The 20,847-nt window shown below is 23.7% G+C and overlaps 6 protein-coding genes across 6 annotated transcripts; 4 read left to right on the forward strand and 2 right to left on the reverse strand.

Moving 5' to 3' along the window:
- Nucleotides 1-101: 101 nt before the first annotated feature.
- DICPUDRAFT_153099 (uncharacterized protein) lies at nucleotides 102-1,880 on the reverse strand (the record flags this gene model as incomplete). Its single annotated transcript, XM_003288770.1, has 2 exons — nucleotides 102-1,510; nucleotides 1,631-1,880. The coding sequence occupies 2 exons, from the start codon at nucleotides 1,878-1,880 to the stop codon at nucleotides 102-104; spliced, it is 1,659 nt and encodes a 552-aa protein (XP_003288818.1).
- A 562-nt stretch (nucleotides 1,881-2,442) lies between these two features.
- On the reverse strand, nucleotides 2,443-3,445 carry DICPUDRAFT_92174 (uncharacterized protein). The gene is made up of 2 exons (XM_003288771.1): nucleotides 3,237-3,445; nucleotides 2,443-3,094 (listed from the first exon to the last, which is right to left on the reverse strand). The coding sequence occupies exons 1-2, from the start codon at nucleotides 3,276-3,278 to the stop codon at nucleotides 2,732-2,734; spliced, it is 405 nt and encodes a 134-aa protein (XP_003288819.1). The 5' UTR covers nucleotides 3,279-3,445; the 3' UTR covers nucleotides 2,443-2,731.
- A 2,642-nt stretch (nucleotides 3,446-6,087) lies between these two features.
- DICPUDRAFT_98143 (uncharacterized protein) lies at nucleotides 6,088-9,524 on the forward strand (the record flags this gene model as incomplete). Its single annotated transcript, XM_003288754.1, has 2 exons — nucleotides 6,088-6,112; nucleotides 6,229-9,524. 2 exons carry the CDS (start codon nucleotides 6,088-6,090, stop codon nucleotides 9,483-9,485), a joined length of 3,282 nt encoding a protein of 1,093 aa, XP_003288802.1. The 3' UTR covers nucleotides 9,486-9,524.
- A 913-nt stretch (nucleotides 9,525-10,437) lies between these two features.
- DICPUDRAFT_55652 (uncharacterized protein) lies at nucleotides 10,438-11,836 on the forward strand. Its single transcript, XM_003288755.1, has 3 exons — nucleotides 10,438-10,666; nucleotides 10,748-10,829; nucleotides 10,912-11,836. The coding sequence occupies exons 1-3, from the start codon at nucleotides 10,491-10,493 to the stop codon at nucleotides 11,698-11,700; spliced, it is 1,047 nt and encodes a 348-aa protein (XP_003288803.1). The 5' UTR covers nucleotides 10,438-10,490; the 3' UTR covers nucleotides 11,701-11,836.
- A 1,254-nt stretch (nucleotides 11,837-13,090) lies between these two features.
- On the forward strand, nucleotides 13,091-17,938 carry DICPUDRAFT_79591 (uncharacterized protein; the record flags this gene model as incomplete). Its single annotated transcript, XM_003288756.1, has 1 exon — nucleotides 13,091-17,938. One exon carries the CDS (start codon nucleotides 13,091-13,093, stop codon nucleotides 17,936-17,938), a length of 4,848 nt encoding a protein of 1,615 aa, XP_003288804.1.
- Nucleotides 17,939-20,119: 2,181 nt separating this feature from the next.
- Nucleotides 20,120-20,338, forward strand: DICPUDRAFT_153103 (uncharacterized protein; the record flags this gene model as incomplete). The annotated part of the gene is made up of 1 exon (XM_003288757.1): nucleotides 20,120-20,338. The coding sequence occupies one exon, from the start codon at nucleotides 20,120-20,122 to the stop codon at nucleotides 20,336-20,338; it is 219 nt and encodes a 72-aa protein (XP_003288805.1).
- Between the last annotated feature and the right edge of the window lie 509 nt (nucleotides 20,339-20,847).

Genomic DNA, 20,847 nt, shown 5'->3' on the forward strand with positions numbered 1-20,847 from the left:
ACCCATTGGTGTGGGGTGGTAATTTTTGTTATTATATATAACTAAATTATTTATATATTATTATTATTACTATTGTTATTGATTGTTGATTATATTGATTCTTATTGAATTACTCTATAGTAATGCTTATTTGATTTTCTCATAATTAAGAATGTAATGAGAATACCAACAATGAGTGAGAAAGCGGAGCCACCAACGCAAATACCAATCCAAATTGGTAAGGTTAATGGAACTGGTTGTTTTGGAGCTGGAGATTCAAAGCCGAATGATTGTGGAAGGTCGGCAAATGATTCATTATTTAAGAATCTTTTGATCATATCATATGAACTAGCTGGCATATCCATTGGATACATATGTGAACCGCCTAAAGCTAATACAAAAGTAAGATTTTCAAAGGTTTTACCATAACCAGCGGTAACAGTAGCAGTTCCTTCGTTATTGAATGAGTTCCAAGTGAAACGTGAGGCATTGTTCCATGATTGTTGACCATCCCATTCCATACCGTCTAAATATTGGGTGGTACCAACGTGGTTACAAATAATATCAAATTGACCGTTATAAATCAAAACTTTAATTTGTTTTAGGAGGATTGGTAAAAGGAATAATGAAGATTCATCTTGATTGGTGAGTGCAGCATTACAGGTCATGTTACATTCAGTCCATACGTCTGGTAAGTTTGGATTGGCATGGATGGCAGCTCTAACGTCAGCTCTTTGGAGATAGCTGGTTTCAAAGCCGAGACCTGGTTGTGGCCAGTTGTCGCCTGCTGTTGGGTCGTTTAATCTGTAATCATACATATTAACCATTGATGTGGTGTTTGTACCTGAGTCTGATAAGAGTTGATTGAAAACATTAGCACATTCATCAGAATTGTAGTTGTTTAATTTTAATTGCTCTTGACAGAGTTCATTGAGTTGGTTGTATTCGTTGACTTGGTTAATACCAATAATACCAATATTATAGCCAAATGTAGCATATGAGGCAATTTGAACTGGTGGATGGGTATAACCGTTACCCATTGCAATACCAGCAATATTAATTGGGATGAGGTTTTTATTAGTTGAAGTTTGACTGTTCATACTTAAAATATAATCAGCCATATGTGGGATGTAATGACCAGCATAACTTTCACCACTCATGTAGAATGGTAATTTAGAGTAATCTGAGAAAATGGTAAAGAAACTTTGAAGGAATTGATAAAAGTTTTGATTGATTTCGAGATCGTTGGTAACACTATCACCATAGGTAAAACTTAAACCTGTACCGACTGGTTGATCGATATAGAGGACATTGGCGGCATTGTGCCAGCTCCATGGATTGAGGTGGAAGGTTTTACCATCACTGTTGAATCTTAATGGACCAGTTTCGATGAAAACTGAATCTGAGCTGGTGCAACATGGACCACCATTTAACCATATTAAAAATGGTGCATCTAATGGGTTTGAAACATTTGCTGGGAAAAACCAAAAGAAAAGATTACCGTTGCTTGTTTCATTAACATTAATAAGACCTTTTTTTTTTAAAAAAAAAAAATGTTTTTAATTTAAAAAATATAAAAAAATGAAAAAAATTAAAATTTGTTGACAGCAAAAACAATGTTTTCAATAAAATTTTATGATTTTATGCATACCTGAATAAAAAGTAATATTATCACTGAGACCTGGTAAATCGGTAACTAAAAATTGATCTGGGGTATCTTTAATAGTATTTAAATCTTTTAAATAGGAAGCATCATAGTATTCGGGTGTATGAATATCTGGTTTTGGGTTTGGTTTTCTCCATTCTTGGTAGGATCTATCAAAATTAAATGGTTTTGAGTAGATTACAACAATATTTGAAAATATAATAGTAATAATTAAACAAATAAATAACTTGTTCATTTTGTTCTGTTATTTTAAAATAAAAAAATAAAAAAAAATGAAAATGAAAATAAATTTATTTTTTTTTCGTTTCCAACCAAATTTCCACCTATTTTTTTTTATTTTTTATTTTTTTTTAAAAAAAAAAGATTTTTTATTTAAAAAAAAAGTAAAAAAGAAAAGTTTTTTTCTTTTTCAAAAAGAATTAAAAAAAAAAAAAGAATTATTTATTATATAAAATAAAAATAAAATTTAAAAATTATATTAATAATCTACCAATTTGAAAGATATTATAAAATATCTTTTAACAAAAATGATCTTGTGTATTATCTCAAATTAATAATAATTAATTTTTCTTCTTTTTTAAATTGATTTTTTTTAGGGAATACCCCCTTCTCTGCATTCAGAACTATCGATATACATTCAGAACTATTAGCGCATTAGGACAACTTGCTGCATTCAGAACTATTGATCATCAATCCAGAATGCAACCCCACAATTAATAAAGCAAAAATACATTAACTGTTTTTTTTTTAAAAAATAAAATAAAAAAAATATAAAAAAATAAAAATAGGAGTATTTTCTAAATATAAAATTAAAAACAATTTATTTATTTTCTTTAATATTATTATTATTGGTTTATTTATTTATTTATAATAATATGATGATATATATATTGTATAAATAGGTATGATTCTTATAAATACTGATATTTGAGAATTGTTATTTACAAAGATTATATAATTAATATTTTCTAAAAATTAATTATTTTAAATATGTACATGGTTGGGTTTGGGATTTTGATTATATACGCTTTTTTTTTTTTTTTTTTTTTTTTAATTTTTAGTGTTGGGGTATAGATTTTGTTCACTTTAGAACTCTGTGTTTCTAAAGTCATTTGTTCTGTTATTTGAAATAAGTCCATCAAGGATATGATCAGTGGCTAAATGAATTTCGAAAGCTTTGTCGCATTTAAAGAAGAACTTTCTTTTATCTTTGAGAACGATTTCCCATTCAGTCCAATTGTCTTTTAAGTTAAATTGTTGAATTTGTAACCAAGCAATTTCTTCAAAGATTTCACTTTCGTCATGGGCAATGATTTTAATAGAATCTTCACAAATTGCAAGTACTCTTGGTTGTAAAACTTTACCTTTGGTAAAACTATTTGTGTTTGTGAATTGATCAACCTTGAATCTACTTTCGGCTAATGCACATAAATGAGCTTGATCGGATTTCTACAATTATAATTAACATTTTATTTATAAAAATAAAAATTAAAAAATTTTAATTTAAATATTTAAAAAAATAAAATTAAAAAAAATTGGTGAACATTTTGTTTATTTGAAAATTTAGAAAAAAAAAAAAAATTATAATTACCTTTGGTTGTTTCTTAAATACATTAAAGCTGGCAAGTTTCATTTTTGAATTATATGGGATTTTAATAGTTTTATAATAAATATGAACTGAATTACTTTATAATTTTAGTAATGATAATATTATGTTAATATTTTTTTTTTTTTTTTTTATAAATAAATAAATAAATAATATAAAAATAAATAAAATTAAATAAATAAATAAGTTTAAAGAGATAACACGCGCACAACAAAATAAATAATCAATAAAAAATAAAATTATTTATAGTGTTAATTTTTTTGATTATATTATTATAAAAATTAAAAATTTTAAATTTTTAAATTAAATTAATTTTTAAATTTTAATAAAAAATATTTTATAATAATTGAATTGATTAAAATAAAAATTGATTATGTGTGAGTGTATATTATAACTATGTGATAGTATTAAAATAGTTTTATTTTTAAAAAAGAAAAATTATTAAAATAAAATATTTATAAATTTTATAAAAAAAAAAAAAAGAAACAAAAAAAGTAAATTATAAATTTATATAATATAATGCATATAAAACTATAAAAAAACAGACAAATTATTTATATTTTTTTTTTTACTTTTGAATTATTGGAATGAATAGATTAAATTTAGATAAATAAATGAAAAAAAAAAAAAAAAAACACAACAACAATTAAAAATTATAATTTAATTTAATTATAAATTTATGCATTAAATAAAAAAAAAAAATGGGAATGTAATAAGGTTTGGAAAAAAAAATAATATATTTTAAAATTTAAAAATAGTGGTTGATAGGGTGGATAAAATTAAAAAATATTTGTATTAAAGTGTTTTTTTTTGTGTTGTTTAAATTATTGATAATATTATTAAATAAATATTTTAGGATAAAAAAAGAGAGATATATATGGGGTAGTAACAAGTCTGTGTGTGGGAAAAAAAGTAAGCACACATACGCACGCACACAAAGACAAGAAAGATAGAGCTACTGTTAATATATATAAATTGTTGTTGTTCTGTGTTATTATGTATATTGATTTTTTTAATATTTTATTATTGTTTTTTTTTAATTAATAAGTGGGTGTGTGTGATGAAGATAAATAAAGAGAGATAATACTTTTTATCCAAATATGAAAATATTAATAGTAGTAGTAATAGTAATAATAGTAGTAGTAGTAGTAGTATTATAAGTTGTTGTTGTAAGAGAAATGAAAGTGTTTTTTTAATTTTGAAATTATATAAATAATAAAAAAAAAATAGAAAAATAATAATAATAATAATAAAAAAATAAAAAAGTATACATTATTTTTAAATTTATTTTGTGTTAAAAAAGTGTGATAAAAAAAAAATTATTATATGAATTTTTTTGTGTGTGTGTGAGAGTGAGTGTATATTGTGTGTGTTTTATGTGTGTTTAAATGTGTGTTTGTTGTTTGTTTTTTTTTTTAATTTTATCTTATCAAAATTATAGTGGGCGAGTGTGTTAAGCATTAAAGCTATTTACAAAATGTAAAACTATTTTTAGGTTTTTTGATCCTTAGTTTTTTGAGAACTTATCTATTTACTTTTTTTTTTATTTTTTTTTCTTCCTCGTTTTAAATATAGTATTTTTTTGTTTGATGATTAATAATTTTAGAATACATATAATAAATTATTTTTCCTATTTCTTTTTTTAAAGACATTTTTATTTATATATTTTATATACGTATATATAAAAATAAAAAAATTAATTATATTAAAAAAAGATAAAACCTGTATTATAATTAATTTTGTATTAAAAAATTAATAATCTGAAATATAAAATAAAGATAAAAAAAAAAAAAGTGCACTTAGCACATATGTTTCTACATTCTGATAAAATCACAAAGGGGATTTAAAAGAACCTAAAGTTTTTATGATAATATTTTCAGATAATAATATTAATAAGGTTTTTTTTAAATAAAACTTTTAAAAAAGGGTTATTTTCATTATTTAAAAAATGTCCAATTTAAACAATAAAGTAAACGGCGTTTGAGATTATAAAATATAAAAAAAAAAAAAAAAAAAAAAAAAAGGTTTTATTTTAAAGATATATAAGGAAAATAAAGTTTATACTTTATATAAATATTATGGAGTAATAATATTTATTTAAAAATTTATTATTACAATAATAAAACCCACATTAACTGTTTATCTGCGGGTGAATGTGTGGGTTTTTTTTTATTATTTTAAAATTGATCAAACCGTAAAATGTGTGGTAGTATTATTTATAGATCTATTTATTACTTATGATTTCATGAATTAAACATATAATAAAATAATGATTGAATAAATATTTATTTATAGAACAATGTTAACTAATAACCGGCCATAGTTCATTTAATTGTAAATGTGTGAATATATAACACTATTGAGAACACACCCACAAATATCAAACTTTAATTAATTAAATTTAAATTATGTTTTTTTTTTTTTTTTTTTTCCTAAACACACAGTTATTGTGAGTTTTTTCAAAATAATTTATACATATATCTATTATTTATATTTTTATATATTTTTATTTTAAAATTTTATTATCTTATCCTCTCTAACCCCAATACCATCAAATTATATATTTATTTTTTTGTTTATATTATTTTATTTTATTTTTTTTTTCACAAACGAATTTTATTTATTTATTTTATAATTTTTTTTTTTTGAATTATTTTTTTTTTAAAATTTTTTTTATTTTTTTTAAAAATTTTTTTATTTTTTTTTTTTTATTTTTCATTATAACATTTTTAAAAAAACAAATTGTAAATAAAAAAAAACAAAAATAAATAAATAAAATAAAACACATTTTTTTATTTATTTATTATAAAAATAAATAAAATCAAAAAATCAAATAATGACAAATAATTTATTTTCAAAAAGTAGGTATAAAATAAAGAAAAAACCCAAAGTTTTTTTTTTTTTTTTTTTTACAAATAAACACCAATTTATAATTTTCAAAAATAAACGATTTATATTAACATAACATTTTTTTTAGAACCATTAAATTCAATTGAAAATAATAATTTATTATCTCAAGGTGTTTTATATTGCTGGGGTGAAAAATTTACAAATAAACCAACATTTAATTCATTAATTCCAAATATTTGTTATTTAGATAATGGTTTAAATCACAGCTTAGCACTAAACGAAAATGGAGAATTATATGGATGGGGCGATAATAGATATTGTCAATTAGGTAGCAAAACATCAGAACAAATAGTAGTGACACCAATAAAAATTAAAATACCAGTAGTAGGAAATCAACAATCACTTAAAATCAGATCTATTTCGTGTGGAGGCAACTTTTCAGCAGCAATTTTAGAGAATGGATTACTTTATACATGGGGTTTATTAAATGAAGGTGGAAAAATTATTGAAACACCAACCAAAGTTGATTTATTAAAAAATGTAACATCAGTATCGATAGGTATGAATCATTGTGCAGTAGTAGCAGATTCTCAAACACCAGAAAAAAAGTCAGTTTATTGTTGGGGTATTAATCGTAAAGGTCAATTGGGTGTTGTTGGCGATTCAATCACAAATGCACCAAGAAGGGTCACATTGGGCTCCAAAGCAATTACAGTTTGTTGTGGTGATGAATTTACAGCAGCCATTGTCGAAGGTAATGAAGTATTTGTTTGGGGTAACAACAAAGGTAGACAAATTTGTAACAATAGTGATGATATTATATCTATTCCAGCCAAACCATTTTTAGGACGTGATGTAGTGGAGCTTTCATGCTCAAAGAATTATATTGCAGCAAGATCTGGTGTAGGTAATGTTTGTATTTGGGGAAGTAATGATACAGTATGCAAATTAGGTGAATCTGATAAATGGATAACATTTCCAAATAAAATCAAACAAATATCTGCTTCAATCAATCATTTATTAGCATTATCAGAAAAAGGTGAAGTTTTTAATTGGGGTTTATCGGAAACAGAACCAACAAGCGGCAAAAAAACATTACAATATCAATTAATCAATCAATTAGAAGGTAGAAATGTAATTTCAGTTTATGCATGGAATCGTACAAGTGGTGCAATCATTGAACCAGGTAACTTTAAAGTAGAAATTGCAGAATCAATGAGAAGAAAAGATAACATTAACGCACCAGCCCCACTTTTTGTAAGAAAACTTGTAAACTTTATTAGAGGTGAAAACACAAGAGCAGAAGGTTTATTTAGACTCTCAGGCTCAATGGCACGTTTAGACGATTTGGAAAGAAAACTTGACTCGAACGAAATGTTCAGTATGAGCAAATTTGAACCATTCGATGCAGCCGATATCATTAAACGTTACTTAAAAACACTTCCAGAACCACTTTTATTAAATAACTTGTGTCAACGTTATGAAAAAGATATTTTAAACACTTCAGACCAAAATCAACGTGAGCAAATGATCATGGAATGGATTGCAAAACTACCAAAAGATAATAGACAACTCTTAATTTATTTACTATCATTCCTCGAAGAAATATCCATTTCTCAAATTAAATATCAAAAGTCGAATGCAATGTCACAAAAAAATTTAGCTTTAGTTTTTGCACCCAATATCTTAACCAAAGGTGAGATTGGCAATGATGATATTGTCGAAGATATGATCAAAATGCTCCCAGCAATAATGAAACAATATCCAGAAATGGAAGAGTTAAATATTATCGATCAAGCACAACAATGTTTAAGAGGCTCTCGTATTTCATACATAATTGATCATTGGGTTCGTATTACTCGTGAACGTGACACAGCAAACAAAGCATTATTCAAACCAGAAATTATAAAAACAATTATCAACTCTATAGTTGAATGTACATTAGAATTAAAAAACCAATCACCTCGTGACAGTAACAATAATTTATTAGCAAATGTAAATAGTAATAATAATAATACAATTGGAGGCAGCGGCACCAATCAATTAAGTTTATCGACCTCATCATTATCCTCAAGCAGAGATAATAATTTTTGTAATAATAGTAATAATAGTAATCAAAATTCACCCTTAACTGGTAGCTCACCAAATTTATCACCAACCATATTAACTCGCTCAAGCTATTCATTATCATTTAGTGGTGTAAGCAGCTCACCAGCACCAATAAGTCATCAGAGTACAGGTAGCGGTAGTTCATTAAACCTTTTAAATTTAAGTGGCGGTGCAATTGCAGCAGCAGCAGCCAAACAAAACCCAAGCCCACAATTAATTGGCTCACCCTCATTATCTTTCTCCAATTCATCTGGTAATTTAATTGAAAACACCCGTCTTTATGAACAAGTTTTGGCTTTAATTTTATCTCCAATTATTCCAATCAAGAGTATCATGAAAGTTTTACCATCGATCTTTGAACTCGAGACCAACAATGATCTCTTTATCAGACTTTTAACTACTATCAAATTGGTTAGAACTATTAATCTAAATATGGACGAAGAAATCTGCGACCAAATGGCAAAGGTTAAAGAAATTAATAGTTGTTCACAGTTTGTAGGATCCATTAGATCATTAAATGAACATGTAGAACACATAATTTCAGATATTCTCTATTGCGACGAAAGCATCAACTACTGGAAACAATTATCACCATCCATTCAGCTTTACACACAGCAAATTCTATCATACTTTAAATGGTGGAACGACCTTTTAGAGAAATCAAACAGTGATACCGAAGAGAAATTATTCCGTGTTAAAAAAGAATTTGATAAATTAGAAACCGAAAAATCAAAATTAGAGAAACAATTAAATCACTTAAACTCTGTAACATTAGAAACCTCCGATGAATCTATCGTATTAAAAAAACAATTTGATCAATGGTGTCTCTTAAATCAAATTGAGGTAACTTGCCGTAAAATTGAAGCATCCAATATTCAATTACAATCAATGAACCAACAATTCATCAATATTCAATCACAATTGGAATCATTCAAACCACATTTAGCTATTGTTCAAGAATTTGTTACCACCACCCAAAAATCATTATCTCTATACATTGAAAAATTAGAATCTACAAAATCTAGCATCCTTACTATTTTCCCTCAATTCTTTAATCTCTATATCGAATTAATTTTCACACATCACCATGAAATCAAATTACAATCTCAACATATCCCAATCATTAAAGCATTAGCCACCTCAATCACAGCACAACATCATTTGCTATTTATCGAAAACTTAAATCAATCAAAATATCAAATTTCTTTAGAATTAGAAACTAAATTTTTCTCTTTGAAAAGATTAATTTTAGAAAATTTAAAAGATTCAAGATAATAAAAATAATATTAATAATTAATAAAAAAATAAAATTTTAAAAAATAAAAAAGAAAAGAGAAAAAAAAAAAAAATATATATATATATGTATTGTCATTGGCTTTAGATTTATTAATTTTACTTTTTATAGAAGAATCAGTTTTTAACCAAATTGGTAAATCAAAAGCCAAAAGAAAAAAAAAAAAAAAAAAACCACACATTTAAAAATAAAATTTTATTTTTATTCGTGTATGTTTTTAATTAAAATAAAATATTATCTTTTCAAATAAAAAATAGTCGTCATTTGGTCGTTTCCATATCACCATATTATCGAACTACTATTTTTAAATAAAAATCATTTATAATGTAAATAATAATAAAAAAACAAATCAAACAACAACAAATTTTTGGGTGTAAAGTAAATATTTAAAAAAAAAAAAATTTTAATTTTTAATTTTTTATTTTTTATTTTTTATTTTTTTCTTTTTTATTTTTTTTAAAGCTGTTTTGTGTAAATAATAAATATAAAAAGAATAGAGATAGGTAAAACAAATTTTGTGCATATCAATTTTTTTTAACAGATTCAGGATAATAATAAACACAATAAAAATAATAATAATAACAATAATATTAAAAAAGTTAACCAATTTTTAAAATTGTTTTTTTTTTTTTAATTTTTTATTTTTTTTTATTTTTTTATTTTTTTATTTTTCTATTTTTTTATTTTTTTATTTTTCATATTATATGTTTTTAATTTTTTATTGTTTATAGTTTATTGTTTTTATTGTTTTTATTATTATTTATTATTTAATCTGTATATTTAAATAAATTTAAAATTAACAAGTCATTTTAATTTTTAGAGTTTGGCAGTGCTTTGTTTAAAAATTTAAAAAAATTTGATTATATTAAAATATGGGTAAAAGAGATAATGTTTCCGTCGAGGAGGATATAGATGAAGCCGAAATCGAAAAGAGTAATAAAGAAAATGACCAAGGAGTACAACCACAACAATTAACAAAGGAAGAAATGGAAGAGCTTGATGGTTCAAGCTCGAGAATTTCAGCAATAGCAAAAATGATTAAAAAGGTTAGTGTTGGTTCTGACATTTCAAATATTTCAATGCCAGGAAGTTTTATTTTACCAAAATCAACTTTATCCTATTTCACTGAGAATTTTTCATCATATTTTCAAGAATTGTTAAAGTGCGTATTTTTTATTTTTTTTATTTTTTTTATTTTTTTTAATATCTAACACACCACTTTTTTTTTTTGATTTTTTTTTAGAGCAAATAAAATTGATGATGATTTGGAAAGATTTTTACAAGTCCAAAAATATTTATTTACAACATTAAGAGAAACTGAAGATGTAAGTCAAATAATAATCATATATAGTAATATTATTATTATCATCATTTATAAAATATTAATATTGCTTTTTTTTTATAAAGACAACTAGAAAGCCATTAAACCCTATTCTTGGAGAAACATGGGGGGCCCAAATTGTTGTTAAAGATAGCGATGGAAACGAAATTGCAGACAGTCATTTCTTTGCTGAGCAAATTAGTCATCACCCACCAATTTCATCATCATGTATATATAATAAAAGAGAAAATGTTCGTGTTAACTTTTGCCAACCAGTACGTAGTCAATTCATGGGCACATATGTCAAAATTTCATTCGAAGGTCTCAACCATATTTATTTAGGCAATTATAATGAAACTATTTCATTTACAGCAGTTCCATTGGCAATTAGATTTTTTAGAGGTTTTAGTGAATATGTTGGTAAATGTCAAATGACAAGCGATAAACATGATTATAGAATTAAAGCAAATTATCTTTCTAAACCATTAATTGGTGGTGTTTATAATGGCTTTGAATGCAAAGTATATAAAGGAAAAGAAAAACTCTTCAAGATTAAAGGTACTTGGACTGGTGAAATCAAAATAACCGATCTCAAGACAAACGAAACTACACTCTTCTTTAAAAGACCAGAAAGGGATATTAAAGTTGTATTCCCAGAAAACATTCTCCCAACTGATTCAAATATTGTGTGGAAAGGAGTCTTTGATGCCCATAAAAATGGTGATGTTAAATCAATGTCTTCAGAAAAGGTTAAAGTAGAAGAAGAACAAAGAAAAATTGCCGCTAAAAGAAAAGAAGAAAATGAAGAATGGAAGCCAGCCCATTATCATAAAAATGATAAAGGTTTGTGGGAATTAAATCAATATAAAGATTAAAAAAAAAACAATAATAATAAAAATAATAAAAATAATAAAAATAGTAATATAGTATTAAATTAATACAATTATCAATATAATTGTTTGTATCACTTTTCCAAAAATAAAGAAAAAAAAAGGAAAATATAATATCACCAAAATCAAAAATAAAATAAAAACAATAATATATAAATGCGTTGAAACTTTTCACTTTTTTTATTTATTTTATTTTTAATTTTTTAAATTCAACAGAGTTTTCATAGACTGGTCACTATATTAAAAAATCAACAACAAATAGTATTTGGAAGATGATTGTATAAATAAATTAATTTAAAAAATATAATAAAGGTTTTTAAAGTTTTAACTTTCCAATCCTACAAGGTCTTGTTTTAACCATGGTAATTAATAATTAATATAAACCTAAAAGTATTTAAAGAAAATAATTTCATAAAATTTATTTTCATTATACACATTCGGGTAAATTCAAGTGAATTGGATCATTCAAGAATATCAAAATACTTACATATGTACCTGTTAGTTGAACCTTTATTGTAAAAATAATGTTATGTTTTATTTTAATTTTTATTTAAAAAATCCAAATTGTAATTTTTTATATTATATTATTTATTGATGTTGGAATTAAAGAGTTCTTTTCTTGATATGTTTTGATAATATTTTTAATGATTCATAATATCTTATATATTTTAAATGTTACACAATACTAGATAATTTTTAATTATCCATAATATTTAGTATTCTTGAATGTTACATAATACTTGATATGCTTAATAATCCAAAATAATTTAATCAACTCTCTATAGGTATTTTGAATACATAGATACTAAGTTGGGCCGCTTGGTATCTATGTTTTTGAAATTCACCTAATTTTCAATGTGGTGGTTAATTATGTATTCTGCGTGGTGGAATACATAATTTACCACAAATTTTCAATATGGTGTTTAATTATTTATACTGCCTGAAGGTATAAATAATTAGCCATTCGGCTCTAATATAATACCCTCCTGTGGTAGCTGGAAACACTCTTTACAAAGAGTGGCTAATAGTATAAAAAAATATAAATAAAATAAATAAAATAATGGTATTAATATCATTTTATTATCTTTAAAAATTAATTATAAAATCTTTACTTAAGTTTTTTTTTCTTTAATTTTTTTTTTTTTGAAAGTTATTTAATAAAATTATTTATTATAATCAAAGCAACATTTTAACCTATTAAAAAAATAAGAAAAAAATAAGTAAAGAAATTAAGATACTTAGGTCAAAAAAAAAAAGAAATATCTCATTTTTTTTTTTCCAATATTTATAATTTTTTGGTTTTTTTTAAAAATATTTTTTTTATAAATAAAATTTTTTGCAATATAATTTTTTTTTATATTAGTAATAACGATCAATGGATAACCAAAAAACATTAAATAATAATATTAATAGTTTGTGTCAAATATCACATTTTCAAAACACTATAAAAACTATAAAAAATTTAAGTGTAGGAAATGATGATATTGATTGGGTGTTAGAGTGTAAAAAAAGGAAAGAAGAAATTAAAACTCCAGATAAATTAATTTCTTTAGGAAAATTAAACCTATTAAATTTATCACAAAAAGAAAAAATTACAGTTGATAATAGTATTTTTTCAAAAATCAATAAACACATAGAAGAAACCAGTAGACTTATAGGAATTATTCCAGAAGAAAATAATGAAATAATAGAATCACTTAAAAATTTAATCATAGAATACAGTAACTACAGAGAAAAAATTATAAATAAATTCAATTTATATAAATCAAGTGATAATAATAAAATTTTTAATGATGAAGAGCTTGATTTGTTTTTTCGACCTGTAGTCAAAATATTAAAAGAAGATTTATTATGCCGAGAAATATTATTAACAGATGGATATAAAATTGCGTCATATTGTAGAAAAAAAAACGAATTTGTTAAAAAAAATAAATATGGCTTATCATATGGTTCAAGTGTTCAAGGTGTTTACTATAAAGTTGATACCGATGATCATTTCCTTTGCCCAGTAAGAGAGAATGCTGTTTATACCTTTTTCAAAATTTTTTTTAATAGTGAAAATTATATATCACCAACACAAATGATCTTTTTAAATATACCAATTACAGAAAAAGAAAGTAAAGCAAGAAAAAATGAAGAAGAATTAGAGATTCAAAATGATTTCATTCGTGAAGCTGTTCAAATGGGAATGATGAATTTTCCAGAACTAATGAGAAAGATGAATTTTCCTTGCAAAATTAAAACGGTCTCAATCCAGGCCTCCCATCTAATATCTGGAATTCCATTCAATGAGTTTCTCGAACAACACAAAGACAATTCATCAAATCTCTCATCTCTCATCGATTTAAAAAGCTTTAGTGCACATTTCATCTCAAGTCTACTGCTTTCACCAGACGATGGCAGGGGTGATAATTTTTTTTTACAAGACAACAAAACACTAGTGGGTATTGATAGTGATGGCTCAATTTCATATGACGAAATACAAAAAACAGAATCTAATTATTTTGTTAAATCAAAAAACATTCTTTATACCCTCCCCCTAATGGACGAAGTTATAGACAACAGCATAATAGATATATTTAAAAAAATGGATATAGAATTATTTATTTTAGAGTGGTTAGGAAAATCAAATCAAAAAGAAATTTTAATAGGCAAAATGCTGGATGAAATCCTCGAAAACTGTGATTCAGCAATCAAATCGTACAAACGTAACCTATCATTACCAACAGTAATTCCAGATGGATGGATAACAAAATTTTTAAACAGATTTATAAAAATAAAGGAGGAGTTAGATTCTTTTGCTAGTCCGATTACCCACAAAAAATTATTTAAAAAAATTTCACCATTCTTATCGCTTTATTACAAATCACTTGCAAATAGGGCCAAAAAAACTCCTATTGAAGAAAGAAAAAAAGATTTTACATCAGATTATAATTATCAAATATTTATTATGGGTGAACATATGTCTTTCAAAGAGATGTGTGATAATTATTCTGGATTAGAAAAAAAAGATTTATTAAAAGTGTATGAAAAATTGAAAGAAACTGAGTTTTTCCCCCATATAGATAACAATTTGGATCTAACAAAAGAATATAAAAAACATCAATACTCAACAATAGAAGAACTCATAACTTTTCAACTAAAAGCATTAGTTTATTGTGTAGAGAGCTTTAATGATGACCGACTTTCAAAAATTGTTCAAATTATCAACAATTTAATCAAGAATGAATCTAATTTAACAATTAAACTATCAAGTGATAACTTTCATTCAACCTGGGAACAAAACAAATATTCAATTTTACTTAGGTTAATTAAAAATGGAGAAAGTTACATAACTATAGAAAACATAATTCAAATATTGGAAATTGATTTAAATACTGAACAGAGCAAATTAGAATCAACCTTTCATAGCGTTATATGCTCAAGCCATTCGAACGAAACTAAACTTAAACAACTCGAAGTTTTAAAAAAATATGGTGCCGATATTGAAGTACTTAATGACTACCATTGTACCAGTATTACTCCACTAGATTATGCAGTTATAGAAAAAAACAATCAATTATTTGTGTGGTTTATTAAAAACGGATCGGGTTCAAAATCCATGAGATTAAAAAACTGTGTATCTTTTTATTGCACACTTTTAAACTCTGAAAAAAAAGAATTAGAACCATATATGAACTCTCTCTACCATATAAACCAAAGACTAGCATGGAAATTTTCAATTCATTTTTTACTACCATGTAAAAAAGAATCAAACACAGAAAAAGAAACAAAAATAAATAAAAAATCAAAAATAGAAATTGAAACTTTTAATAAAACTAGAGTTTTAAAAGAAAAATATATTAATCAAATATTCGAAAAAGATAATAATAATTTGATCCCAAAGAAAAATAATCTAGGTAAAAGTCCAGTACCCTTCATTGAAGATTTCGGCCTCAGAATCTATTTCAAATTCTGGCCAGTATTCCCAGGTAATGAAAAATCTGTATCTATACTATCAGATCTATTATTTGGTACGTGTACCCCGTTTTCAAAAGTAGTATTAGTAGATGGAAAATTTCCTGTTCTTTTAACCCAATATGTACCAGGTGAAGAATTAATTTATAAGTTTTTTAAAGAATCATCACCTATTAGAAATAAAATCCATTCAGATGAATCTATTTTAAAACTAATTAATAAAGAAGATTTAATCGAAAAACCGATTGAACTCGATCAAATACAAGAGAGCAACCTTTCAAGACAACTAATTCTTGCAATGATTATTAATAATGCTGATGGAAATTTTGGTAATTTTATTATTTCAAAAGTATTACCCAATCAATATAGAATCGTTTCAATTGATAATGAACTTACATATACACCACCAATAATAATCAATAGTAAATCAAATAAATCCATTGGTAGTTCTAATGCTCTATTGGTTTTAGATCTAATGTTAAAAAAAGTCGACATCAGCTTTATAGAAGAACTCAAATCAATTAATATTGAAGGAGAAATTGAAAAGTGGTTAATCAAACTTAAAACGAAACATAGTTTGTCAAATGCATTATTTAATAAAATTAAAGATCAAATTAATCAAACAACTATCATTGGCACCCCAATGCACAAAAACTCAATTTACACAATCTATTCGAAACTATTAAGACTAAAAAAAGATCTTACAAATGAAATGACATACTTTGATATTTATTTTTTACTAGAACCAGAGTTGGCAATTAGACTGGAACCAATTTTGTTCAACCCATCTCTATCACCGATTAAAAGATACTTTACCTTTAAAAATTTACAACTGGATTCAAAAATATCCGAAATATCAGGTATTACAAATCCAATCAATTTATCATTAGAAACTAGCAACATACCAAACTATATGGATATTATTGAAAATATAAAACAAGGTAAATTTTTACCAAAACAGGCATTCGAGGAATTTCAAAGTATCAAAGAGCAGGTGAATCAATTAAATGATGTAAAATCAAACAAACCATTAATTAAATTTTTTGATTCAGCAGCTATTGAAAGGGTATTATATGATTTAAATTTTCAGACAATGACCAAACAAGAGGAAATTAATTTTTTCAATATTATCAAAAAAGGAAAGTTAAATGTTTATTCAGTTCATATTAAAAATAGTAAAATATTTTCATCAGATCATTTTTATCGCTTATTCATTCCAACCTCAATCACAAGAATATATATCACCAACTCTCCAACATTTGAAGGATTTTTAGGAAAAGAATTTTTATCACTTACACATTTAAATGTAGAAGGATGTTCAAACTTAACGAAAATAAAAGTCAATGCAAAAAATTTGAAATATTTGAATGCCTCCGGATGTCCTTTATTAACAGAAATCATTACAGGTACACCACACTTGGAATGCTTGCTTTTAAAGGATACAATCACAAACAATAACCATCATCTTCTTGATATAGTTTCAAAATATAAAGATTTAAAAATTTTAGATATAGGGTTTAGCAAAGAAACCCAAATCGAATCATTAGAACTATACTTTATTTTACCAAAACTCCTACAGTTTTTAGCAAATAATTTAATTGGAATTAAAAAAATAATTATATATATGCCACAAGTAAATAAATTTGAAGCAAATTTATCAACAGCAAATTTTATATTTGATGGGCTTGCATATTACAATAATAAGGAATATTCACTATTAGCAGAGTCATCAAAGAGACCAATTTCAATCAATATATTTGGTTTAATCAATCCATTTTCCAAGTACTTTTTAAACCATTTAGAATCAAAAGTGAAATCATTAAATATTGGTTGCATTCTTTCATTTAACTTTCAAACAAGTTTTTCCGTATGTTTGGTCAAAAAAGAAACCGACTTTTATTTTCAAACCCTTTTCTGTAACAGCTTTATTTTTGTTATATTGGAATTGGATGGTAATGAATCACAAAATATAATAAATGAGAAACTAAAAGAATTTTATAAAGGAAATAATAAAATATTTTTCAATCACATCAAATTTATTTTAATAACAATAGGCGAAAAAAAAAGAAATCAATCAAAAATCAATGATTTAAAGAAATTTTTAGATTTTTCTTATGAAGTTAATATTCCAATTGCTAAAGCGCCAAAAAATGTTTCTGTGACCTGGGAGCAGTTAACTAGAAAATCTGAATCAACCTCAAATAATTATATAAAACCTGATCTAATATATTCATGGACGAAGGATTTTGCAAAACTAAATATTTAGAAATAAATAATAATAATATATATATTTATATAGAAACTTTATATATTTAATAAATTTTACACTTATATATATCAATTTCTACATTTTTCAATTTATACAACTTTTATTTTTTTAAAATTGTATCCAAAATGATATACGATAAACAGCAATTAATAGATTTATTAAAAGATTAATTTGCCATTTTTTTTAAAAAACCGATAGAAGGAACAATTATCTATCTGGTGGCACCTTAATCAGACCTCCTAACTTAAATCATCAAAAGCTGAATTGACCTAAAGTTTTTTTTTTTCTATGCATAGAAAACCTTTTTTTTAACCCCAATTTTTTTTTAAAAAATTTAAAAAATACCTTCATTTAATTTTTTTTTTAAAATTTAATTTTTTTATAATTTATTTTTTTAATTTATTTTTTTATATTTTTTTTTTTTTATATAAACTAAAAACTATAAAATTTAAATATTAATTTTTTTTTTATTATTTATTATTTATATTTAGAACAACCACCCTCATTTGTTAAGCTTTTAATATCCAATTAGGGATGTTATAATCAAAACTTTAAATCATTCTTTAAAATAATAAAAAATCAAATTATAGGTAAGTTTTTTTATTTATTTGTTACTATTTCTTTTCTTTAGTAAAACCACTTTATAAAGAATTTCATCATGATGTTTAGGGATAAAGAACACTTTCAACAATTTCTGATAACAAATATAATTACCAAAATCTGATCGGATAAAAAACTGTTGGAAGAGCAAAAAGGTTATAATTTTAGAAAAATAGTTTATGATAACCAGTTATTTTGCCCCTATTTAGATATGTAGCTATTAGAAGAAGAACATGGAAAAGATAGCTATGACAATTAGTATTCATACGCCACATCAAAACAATAACAACAGTAATAATTCTATGTTAAAATAAAAAATAATAAAAATATTTATCTATTGCAGTGCCCTGGTCTAAATATTTAGACCCCCATTGGTTGGAACTTTGTTATCAATTGACAAGGAAGGTTAAACAGTGCATATAAAGTCAACTACAAACATTACAATCAGTCTGGTATTATTAAATTTCACTTGCATCAATCTCCTCAAGTGTGAGTCTATAAGAAACTACTGGAGGAATTGATAAATGATGAAATTTAATCATATTTTACTGATTGTAATGTTTGAAGGATAGGTTATTGTTTTGATCAGATTTTAACGGTAATACAATGCTTATTGGTTTCTTGTATTGTTGTGATAACAGAGACTGTTTACAGTAGAGCCAGAGTCAGTGGTAACCAAGTCCCCAAAGTTTTAAAAACCAAACCTCTACAAGTTTTAAAAGTGAAAGGTTACAGATATTCATAATATTAATCATATATAAATATAGTTAATTTTATATATGTATCCGTTTATAAAAAGTTTAAAAAAAAAAATATTTTTTTTATAATTACAAAAGAATAGGTTTAAAAAATTCAATAAATATAGGTTTAAAAGTTAAAACGTAGAATACAATTGTCTAGAATTGCAAATTGAAAGAAATAATTTATTCAACAACTAAGTGTTTTCCCTTATTCTGCAATATAAACCAATAAATACCCTTTGCAACTTCAAAGTGGAATTGATTAAAATAAATAATTATTAATTAAAAAAACAATTTAATTAAAAAATAATAAAAATAATCTAAATTATTTGAAAGTAGAGAGCTGTGTTAATTTTATTATATTTATCTTTTTAATGAATTTTTGAAAAAAAAATAATTTTTTTTTGAATATATGCACACAGTTTATCCTTTTTTTTTTTTATTTTCCAAATTTACTTAATTATTTTTTTAAACACCAAAAAAAAAAAATTTCATAATATTACTAAAATTATAGTTTTTTGTAATTTTCATTTTTAGCTTGTGTGGGTGTTTTATTTTTTTTTTTTGATATTAAATTTTTCATATGAATTAAAACAATAAAAACTTTTCTGTGTGTCCTTTCAAAATTTTACTTCCAAAGCTTTTAAATATTAACACATATATTTTATTGAAAAAATTATAAAAAAAAAAAAATTAAAATATTAAGTTGAAATTATTATTTATTATTTTTATTTTATTAAAAATAAAAATTTTTATTATTTTTTGTTTTGTTTTATTTATCAAATAAAAAAGTAATTCTATATTTTTATATATTATTAAAAAAAAATTAAAAAAGAAAATGGAAAATGAAATTAAAAATCAACAAAAAGAATTAATTCAATATCATAAAATTCAATCAATTAAAGAACAAATAAAAGAAATGGAATTAAATTTATTATTATTTTATAAAAATGGAAATATGGATAAAACTAGTAACTCAACCATTACGGAATCAATAAAATCAATAAAAAAATGTATAATAATATTAGAAGAAAATAATTTATTAAAAAAAAATTAATTTTTTTTTTTCCATAATTTATAAATAAAGAAAATTCTTTTTTAATTATTTTTTTTAAACCTAAAATAATGTATTTTTTTATGATTTTTTTTAACCCCTAATCCAAAAAAAAAAAAAGTGTGAGATAAAATTTTATGCTTTAAAAAAAAATTATAATAACTTTATTTAAATTTTTTAAAAAAATAGATTTAATTTAGCGGAATAACAATAATTCTAACCCAGCTATTTATATATTTAACATTTGGTGTAATTTCTGTAATTGTATTTGTAGTGTTTCTAATTTAGTATGATCCTCTTTAGTATAAGTGGCTTTGGCTTTTTTTTTTTTTTTTTTTTTTTTCTTTTTCTTTTTCTTTTTCTCTGTTTTATTATTTTGCTGTTTTTTATTATGATTGATAAAATATGACAATTATTATTATTTATTTATATTATTTATTATTTTTAAATTATTTTCTAAAAAAATTAAAGTTAAATTTTCAAAATTTAAACCTTTTTCTTTCTATTAATTA

The sequence above is a fragment of the Dictyostelium purpureum genome, assembly GCF_000190715.1.
Source record: "Dictyostelium purpureum unplaced genomic scaffold DICPUscaffold_148, whole genome shotgun sequence".
Lineage (NCBI taxonomy): Eukaryota > Evosea > Eumycetozoa > Dictyosteliales > Dictyosteliaceae > Dictyostelium > Dictyostelium purpureum.